Source organism: Procambarus clarkii, chromosome 73 (genome assembly GCF_040958095.1).
Source record: "Procambarus clarkii isolate CNS0578487 chromosome 73, FALCON_Pclarkii_2.0, whole genome shotgun sequence".
NCBI classification, from domain to species: domain Eukaryota; kingdom Metazoa; phylum Arthropoda; class Malacostraca; order Decapoda; family Cambaridae; genus Procambarus; species Procambarus clarkii.
The window spans coordinates 6,077,006-6,086,888 of NC_091222.1; the positions used below are offsets into that span (position 1 = coordinate 6,077,006).

Here is a 9,883-nt window from a genome sequence, read left to right on the forward strand (position 1 = left end):
TTTGAAAGATATTTCTTGAAATGCCAAGCAAAGTCGCTGTCTATGTGAGGTCTTGCTTACTAGGCTACATATTGCTGTTATGGCGGCTAGTTATGATATAGATAGGTAGATAGATTCATAGATAGATAGATACATTCATACATACGTACATACTAACATACATACATGTGTGTAAGTCACGAAAATTAACACGTGATGAAAAATGTGAATGTCAGATCACGGAGGAAGAATTGAATTTTCTTTAAATTTTGTTCCTATTTCAGTTCTTCCTCCGTGGTCTGACACTGTCACAAACATACATAAATGGATTGATAGATATAGAACATGTCAAATTACCTAACATTTTGTCAAAACATGTTATATGCCCCATGTAACATAATAAAATTAGAACTTCAATACAGAAATGGCGGAAACGTATGGGGACTGAATAGTGCAAAAAAGGTGGCTAGTGAATGGCGCGAAAATGGTTACCTTGAGGTGTTTCCGGGACTTAGCGTCCCCGCGGCTAAATCGTCGACCAGACCTCTTAAAGAGGGTGAGGCTAACGAGTGAATGAGGCAAGAAGACTGGTAATTGAATGGGGCGAGAAGGGTGGTGAGTGAATGGGGCAAGAAGGGTGGTGAGTGAATGGGGTGGGAATGTTGGTGAGTGAATTGGGCGAGAAGGGTGGTGAGTGAATTGGGTGGGAATGTTGGTGAATTGTGGTGGCATTTACAATAAACAATTACACACCAGGTATCTTGTGTACTCAAATCATAACTTTTTTTAACGTTTAACATTTCTTAGATGGTTTTAAGTGCTTCTTTCTCACAATCTTCCTCTTCCTCTCTTCTTCTTCTCGTCGAATATCCTCAAGATCTTCTTTAAGTCCAATTTTGGCAGATATTCTCTCTTCTTTTTGCACCTGAGAGAAAGATGCCTCCATATCACCGCAGTCATCAACTTCATCCCTGAAAAACACATTATATAAGTCACATCTCCAAACAATTATTCTTAAGTATGCAGCTGAAATCTCTTGACCCCTTAAGGATTCGAACAATTTACAAGAGGTCATCATTCATACCGAATCTAAATCTTTACTTCAGGCATTGTTATCCAGCCAGCACAAAGATAATATAAAACTCATCACTGAAATCTTACAATAGGAAAAGAAGCACACAATCTAGGGCTGTTAGTCACCCTAAATTATATACCAAATTACATTTGCATAGTTGATTATGTAAAAGGCAGACTCACTAGTAAAAACTGCTACTGCTTTAACTGTTGTACAGGTAAAAATACCTCTAAGTTTCTCATAGATTAAAGAGCAAAACAAAAAGAAAGAACTCCCAAATATCAAAAGTCGCCACAGAGCCAAAGTAGCGAAAAGCGGACACATTTCAATGTGGTGCTAACATGCCACGGGGTACTACATCTTCAAACCTGGTAAAAAGCTATCCAGAGAAATTGCATTAGCCATACAAACTTAGACTTGTCTATAAGTGCTGCTGGAAGGTAACAAACCCAATAGTTAGAGGGTGTCATATCTGTGGAAAAGATGCAGAAATGCTACTTTTACATTACATATTAGAATGTGAAGCAACTCAAGCACTGCGCATCAAACTCAACATTCAGCCAACTTGAGCAGCTGCATTAAATGCAAAATTCACATTTAATGCGACTTCAATGGTTTAAAAAAAATGAAGAATGGGACACACTAGTGAACACTGTGCATCTATATCCACTGCCAAGATAATGTACAAATCACATAATGTACCAAGATAATGTTGTTAAAACAAAAGACTAAAACCAGTGCGAAAAGAAGAAAACTATACCTTCATATGAAACTTTGACCCAAATATCAATGTAACAAAATTACTGTCAATAATCGAACTCAATTAGGGCTCAGTTCAACCCGTGCTACATGTACATTTCGTTCCAAGTAGTTAAACCTAAAACAAAACAGGTCTAGATGACATAGTTAAGAATGCATATAGAAATATGTGCGTAAATGATAACTAATAGACTCACTAAATGTACGGTATGTTAGCTTCATATTACGATAGATGGAAACTTAAAATCCTAATTCAATAAATCTTTAAATTAAACAAAGAGAAAATAAGTATGGCAGATTCCTTTTTTACATACAATGGTAAAAACCCAACACTCGTGTCTCTTTCTGATCAGTGTCAGTTATCTGCGATTTATGTAATTTTATGAGAGGCAATTGTCACGGAGAAAACACTAGGAAGAGAAAGTTAAGTTAAAAAGTTCAAAATTCTACACACACTAAAGTATTTTTGTAAAATTAATACACTATTATATAAGACAAAGAAGAGATATGGGAAAAAATTGTATAAATTTTTAATCAAAGAAAAAGATTTGTCGAAACTATTAAACAAGAGAAAGTGGTGAAAGAATCCTCATGAACAAACTTGCAACAGAATTTACGAGGAAATGTGTTTACATGTGTAGCATCGAGAACAAGAGGCAATAATTTCAAGCATTCAAACAAATACGCAATACAGTATATGCATAAATGTCTGTTAAATAAGAAAGTAGTGTATGTTTAAAACATCTGGAATATCAAATCAACGTATAATAAGATTATAGATAAGGCAGGAAACCAGTACTGTGGCTCCCATCCTGTGACCATTTAGTTAACGCATTCGCACATATGTACACAAAAGGAAAAATACTCAAACAAAATACAATACTCACCGATACTTTCTCTTATCATAGCCAAATAGGTTTCTGATTTCCCTCGAGAAATCTATCCCTTGATCTCCATCGTCAATGAAATCATCCATATCAGAGTCTTCCTCCTCTTCTGAATCACTGGCAATGCGCAGTTTGGGATGTGGAATCTTCTGTGGTCTTAATGGTTTAATGTCTTTTGTTTGCATATATCTAGGCTTCTGAGGCTTCATATCTTTACCAATAGAAGTTTGAGGTTCTGAAGGCGCTGGTCTGGAATTTTGCACAGGTTTGATTCCTTTGATTTGAGGATGATCCCGAGGCCAATGTCCCGCAGTTGCAAATAACTTCATTCTGTCCGCTACTTTAGATTCTTGTTTGGGCTCCTCGAGAGCTTGGTTTAATTTGGCAGTATTTTCTTGTTTCTTTATAATCTCACCCTTCTTACTCAGTTTTGGTGAATCTTTTACATCAGCCTTTTGTTCCTTTTTCTGGGGCTTTTCAACTCCGGTTTTGTCTTGTGGCAATTTTCCCAACCATTTTAGCTTACGTCTTCTCTCGTCTTCCAGCTTTAGTTTCTCTATGGCAGTCAGAGGCCGACCAAAGTATTTCTGTGATATGCCTTTGTCTTTCTCTTTTTTTCCATCCTTCAAGTTTGCAAGAGGCAGTGACTGCTTCTTGCGAGCAATTACAAGAAGCTCTTTAAAACTCACTGGTGGTGGTGCGTCCGGTCTAGGCGTCACCTTGAGCTTTTTTGGGTTCTTATCATAACCCTTGTTTTCCCTCTCTCTACTGTATTTACGTTTTAATTTTCCAGAAGTTGATTTATCTTCCAGTTGAGTCTTCACTGTGTTGGTAACTCCGCTCTGTAATAACATACAGTAATATTATTATTATAAAAAAACATAATAAAATACCAATATTTTTATGTTTGTAAAAAGAAAATATGGAATCAAAATGTCTCAGCCCAACCTGTCCTCCTACCTAACTCGCAAGCGCCACAGACATGTCTGACCTGTGTCACTTCCAGACATATTTTTGACCTGTGTCACTTACAGACACCTGATTGACCTGTGTTACTTACAGACACCTGATTGACCTGTGTTACTTATAGACACATGTCTGATATGTGACATTTACAGACACATGTCTGACCTGTACAAGGATATAGCGGAGTATAATAAGACAACTGAACTCCTTCATAATACTCATAGAAAACGAGATTTCACTCACCTTGATATCTGCTGCACTGCAATTAGCATTGTTTGCATATTGATTAACCAGCTTGCTGAAAATGTGCTGATTATTAGTAGATTCATATCCAAAATCATTCATGTCATACTGCTCCTCTCCTTTGACAGTCGCTATGTTCTGCAACGACAATACAGCGATCATTACATCTTGCAATACAATACAACAAGAGCAGCAATATCAAATAATTGAATCAGAACATTTTTATTGTGAATTGACTCGCATTCGTCAATAGGCATTCTACAGTTCCCTAATTCCTATGTTACTATGTTCTCTGGGGACATGTTTGATGTCCCAGAGACCCTTTCTCGTCTGTGGCTGAATGGGACACCCAGCTGGTATAGGGACTCCCCACTGAGGCTGTATGGGTCACGTAGCTGGTATAGGGACTCCCCACTGTGGCTGCATAGGACACGCAGCTGGTATAGGGACTCCCCACTGTGGCTGCATGGGTCACGCAGCTGGTATAGGGACTCCCCACTGTGGCTGTATGGGACACGCAGCTGGTATAGGGACTCCCCACTGTGGCTGTATGGGACACACAGCTGGTATAGGGACTCCCCACTTTGCTGGATGGGACACCCAGCTGTTATAGGGACTCCCCACTTTGCTGGATGGGACACCAAGCTGGTATAGGGACTCCCCACTTTGCTGGATGGGACACCCAGCTGGTATAGGGACTCCGCACTGTGGCTGCATGGGACACGCAGCTGGTATAGAGAATTCTTATCATTAATTCAAACTAAACTGATTTACTTTAAAATATTTTTTAACATTGAAATTTTTTATTAAATTATCTATACAACTGATATTGCAATTTAACTTCGATTTATCATATTGGTTTGTTATTTCATTTGACAAATGTCCCTCCACAGAACACCGCCTATAGTGTTCCTATAGAAAGAACACTCGAGAAACCGTGCTTTATAATTGAAAGGAGAGTCTCGCGTCAGTACGTATTGGTCCTCAGAATACTAGAATTAAGCTGGTAATACCACTTCAATATTTGATTTAAAAAATAATAACACTAATTCAGGTATTAGAAAATGAAAACCATGAAGCTACTAAAGCAGTAGTTTCATTAATATTTCTAATAACACCAAATAATCAATATTCTCTGTGCAAGCTTACCTTAGCATCATCTACAACAAACTTGGAAGCCCCCTTGTTGATTATGGCCTTAACTTGCTTATTACACTTCCTGGCTTGTGCTCTCAGCGCCAGCAAATTCTGAAATGTCAAGTTTTCTGTGTCAAATGTTTTGAATTCAAACACTAAACAATAGGTTGTGGAGTTGTTATATTTACCAAGATTAGCATAATGGCAGCTATAACAACTTCACAACCAGCTCCATGGGAAAAACGCTCAAACATTGATGAACAAGTATTGTGAAATAAAATGTTCCATGTGACATACGTATAAAAATAAAACAATTGTTGGTTAAACTACATAATATGTTTGCGTTAAACAAATCTTTTTGAGCTGGTCCCTGTAGTCCTGACCAGTGTGACTTTCTCGTCTATGATGTAGTGTTAATCTTTACTCATCTTAAATCATTAAGCGAAATACGTCGTCAAACAGATTTGAAGTTATCAATAAAAACTTCATTTGGCAATATAAATAAAATAAATAAATTTGACAATAAAAAGTTCATTTTGCAATAAAATGCCTCATTTGGCAATTCAACTCCAGATTGGAAATAAAAGGTCCCTGCCCTACATTGACAAGAAAGAATTACAGCACACATTCAACACAGCTAAAAAGTAAAAAAAAAAAAAAAAAAAAAAAAAAAAACTGTTAGTATATTCGACAAAATCAGATATTATGTTCCCCACTCTGCTCTCCTCTCATTATACTACTCGCTAATCTTACATAAGGTGCATGGGGTTCACCCACTGCAAATTACATCAATCCCAACATCACTCAACAACAATCCGAATAATAACAATCTGTTTTCAAACACAAACCCTTAAAGAGTTTTAAACCTTTCTGTTTAAGTCCTTAAACATGCTAAACATACACTCACTCCACCCATTCTCTTGTGCTTTTTAAATGTACAAAGCCCTTATCCTAAATCCTTATATGAAACTCTTCATTGACAGACGTAATAGAACCCATGTGCACCTCACCAGAATTAAGTATCTCTGTGATAGCCCCAGAGTCAAACAATCTGTGTAAAAAACTTTGCAAATAAATTGTCTATGGAATTGCCTCCCTAAATAATTACAAAGCTGTCCAACCTATGATTTACTCAAAAGTAAAACCAAAAAATACCTAATTTCAAGCTCATAGTTTCCACCCTTGTGCTTCAAATTCACACTGCATCTTGTGCTGCCGACTTCCCCAATATTAGTACTAAAGACATGCAACTTCATCACTGTAATCACTGCCATCAACTTATATCGTAGTTATTATGTTCAACACAATATACATGTTTTGCTACAATGTACCTACTTATAATAATCTGTTATGTACTCTCACAAAATAAATAAATAAATGAGCAGACTCGCTACAGCTCATAACACAGCCCGGCTTCTCCAGCGTCACTAAACACATGTACTAAACTGTCCGAACCTAACCTAACTGCGGACCCACGAACAGAAAACGGGACATCACGTCAATTATGTGAGCCGCGACGATATTTGGTACATCAGTTTTTGACCTTTAGAGATTTATAAGTCAAAATGCAATGTAGTACTGGAGAGGCCAGGTTGTATAACAGGCAGAGAAGATATGGTTTTGCTCTTGACAATTGGAGATCCCGGATTCGATTCCCAGGCTGAACAGAAGTGGTTGCGAAATTTTCCTTTCACTTAATGCCGCTGTTCACCTTGCAACTCCTAACCTAGGAGTTGGGCATTGCGGATTGTATGCTGGTGAAGGTCAGTAGTTTGACCTTGAGGGGACCTCAATGCAAGCCTAAAGTATACATGTAAACTTCCTTTAAAAACAAAGTATTTAAAGAACTAGCTGACACCCTCTCCCTGTCCCCCTGTCCTCCCCGTCATTCCCCCCCCCCCTTCCCTATTCCCTCATCCTAATAATCATTTTCCACTCCCCCATCCCCTTCGTTCCCTCTTCCTCCCACCATTCCCTTCCCTGTCCCCTCGTCTTCGTCACCATCCCCCACTCTCCTTGTCCTCCCCACCATTCTAAACTGGGGAGGACAAGTAAACCACCATTCTCCCGTCCCCTCATCCTTCCCACCAATCCCCATTCCCTAGTCTGATGCGTTCCCAAATGATCTGATGTTCCCATCAGAAAAATGGGAACATCAAATGATATGATGGTATCATTATCACTGAAAAATAAGAAGAACAGTTAAGAAAACGAAATGTAAAACAATGAAAAAATAAACAAATAAATTATACTCACAAAATGAACGGTAAGATAACATCACAGCCCAATTCCAACGCAATGTCACACAAAATAATTAAATCAAAATGAATATAAATCGAAATCTATGAAAATTCAATTTATCAACGAAATCGAAAACAATGATATGGAATCGCAGTATATTTAGTATAGCATGTACTGCTTCTACGTGCAACAAATGGCACTGTTTTTCCCATAAAAACTTGTTTTTACCTTTCACAGGAGTGACATCTATATAGTAGATATATAAAAATACGTCCATATTCGAATGGAACTTTGTTTCAAAATTTCAAAGCAATCGGTAAAGAGGTTTCGGAGATTTCCCTCACATGAAAAACGCAGTTTAAAAAAAACTGTTTACCTGTCACATACATGATATCTATATAGTAGGTATATAAAAACACGCTCTATGCAAATGGAACGTTGTGTCAAAATTTCAAAGCAATCGGTGAAGAAGTTTGGGAGTTTACCGATTTTGAACAAATGAACATTTTCAATTTTATTTATATAGATATTCCAATTTACTTTAAAACCTGAAAGCAATACTTGAAATAAAGAAGAGAGGCAAGTGTCGCCCTGCTCCTCCTCCTGACTAACTTTTTCCAGCACAAGAACACGGTGTAACAAGTCAACTTTGAGCTCAAATATGTAAGGTGAACACGAAGAACAATAGATAAAATTATATTATATGAACATTAGTAGGAGTAAAAGAGTTAGAGAGACCACAGCATGCCACAGGAAAAACAAGAGTAGAGGCATCATGAGGAAGCCATCAGTGCATTCAGTAATTATGTTAGGTAATCTTGAGATGATTTCGGGGCCTAGCGCTACCGCGGCCCGGTCCTTGACAAGGCCTCCTTGTTACACATCCCCAGGAAGTGTTGCTTCTTGGAAGTAACCCCAGGAAGCAGCCCGTAGCAGCTGTCTAACTCCCAGGTATCTATTTACTACTAGGTACACAGAGGCATCAGGGTGAAAGAAATTCTGCCCATTTCTTTCCACCTCCACTGGGGATCGAACCCAGAACCTTGGAACTACGAATCCCGAGAGCTGCCCAGCCCCTTACAGGAATGATAAATAGGCGCTATTTTGTCATGGAAATTAATTGTCTGCCACATTCTAACTTCAATCATAAATTTCAGATACATAAATTTTGTCTAGTACAAAAAGAGATAAAAAATCAATATATTTTATTTTTTAATAATGCCTATTTAATCGGCTTAAACAAGAACGGGGATCAAAATACGCTACAACAATAGGATTAGTATTGCCTAACTCTTTACAGCACTGGTTCATTGTTATCTGTTCAGGAAAGAAAATCACGTGAAAATTTGTGAATTTACAGCATATTAAAATCCTTAAATAAACCTACCTCTTTCTTAAGCCGAGCTTCTTCATTCTCCTTCAACTCTTCTTTCCTGGACAACACAGCTTGGATTGCTTCCGGTTTAGGAGCTGGTCTTTCTACCTTGTTTGGCCTGGAGGACGTTGCACGAAACCCACTGATTGCTGCCTGAAATAATATAAATGATAGTGTGCTTGGTTTAAGTAAGGACATAAAAATCAATTAAACTGGCTAATATGTGGCTCCTATTTATATCCACCAAAACTCATTCATATGTCTAACCTACGCTTGAGACAACCAACAGATCCTACGCCTACTATATTACCCGAAAATTTGTACCACAAATCCACATCCCTGGGTAAATGTAAAAGGTAAATACAACCAGTATTTACCCAGGTCTTCGCTAAATCTTAATTTATCCAATTTATAACCTATATTGGATATCCTTATCTTATATATCCTATTATATATATTATGTATTTATCAGTATGGCGAAGAGTTAGGGGTGACATGATAAAGGTTTACAAGTGGAAGAATGGTCATAACAAGGGGGGATATTAATAGGGTATTAAAAGTATCAACGTAAGACAGAACACGAAACAATGGGTATAAATTGGTTAAGTTTAGATTTAGGAGGCATGGTAAAATATTGGTGTGGTAACAAGGTTGTTGATTTGTGGAACCAATTACCGTGAAACATGGTGGAGGTGGGGTCCCTCGATTGTTTCAAGCGTGGGTAGGACATATATATGAGTGGGATTGGGTGGTTATAAATTAGACCTGCCTCGTATGGGCCCATAGGCATTCGGCAGTTACCTTTACTCCTATGTGTTTATACATATTAAACCGTATTTTCATTTTTTCTACTTGTACACTTCAATCATGTCAACCACAACTCCTCGCTTTTAATAATAATACCGGTATACGGATTTGCGCCCAGTAAATCCTCCCCGGCCAGGATACGAACCCCGTGACAAAGCGCTAGCGGAACGCCAGGCGAGTGTCTTACAACTACACCACGGAGACTGATTAATATTATATTAAAAATCTTAAATATTAAAAAAGAGATAAGGAGGCCAAAAAAGATACTATGAAGTTTGTATAGCAGGGCAAGCAATCCTAAAGGGATTTTCAGTTATATTGAACAAATATTAGCAAAAGGATAGGTTCATTAAAAACTGAGACAGGTAAGCTAATGGATAATGACCAAGAATGGATAATGACAAGAGTAGTATT

General features: G+C 37.8%; 1 protein-coding gene across 1 annotated transcript; it reads right to left on the reverse strand.

Moving 5' to 3' along the window:
• Window positions 1-772: 772 nt before the first annotated feature.
• On the reverse strand, window positions 773-9,487 carry LOC138356551 (protein SPT2 homolog). The gene is made up of 7 exons (XM_069312745.1): window positions 9,464-9,487; window positions 8,675-8,815; window positions 5,059-5,157; window positions 4,194-4,637; window positions 3,910-4,047; window positions 2,701-3,542; window positions 773-950 (listed from the first exon to the last, which is right to left on the reverse strand). The coding sequence occupies exons 1-7, from the start codon at window positions 9,485-9,487 to the stop codon at window positions 773-775; spliced, it is 1,866 nt and encodes a 621-aa protein (XP_069168846.1).
• Between the last annotated feature and the right edge of the window lie 396 nt (window positions 9,488-9,883).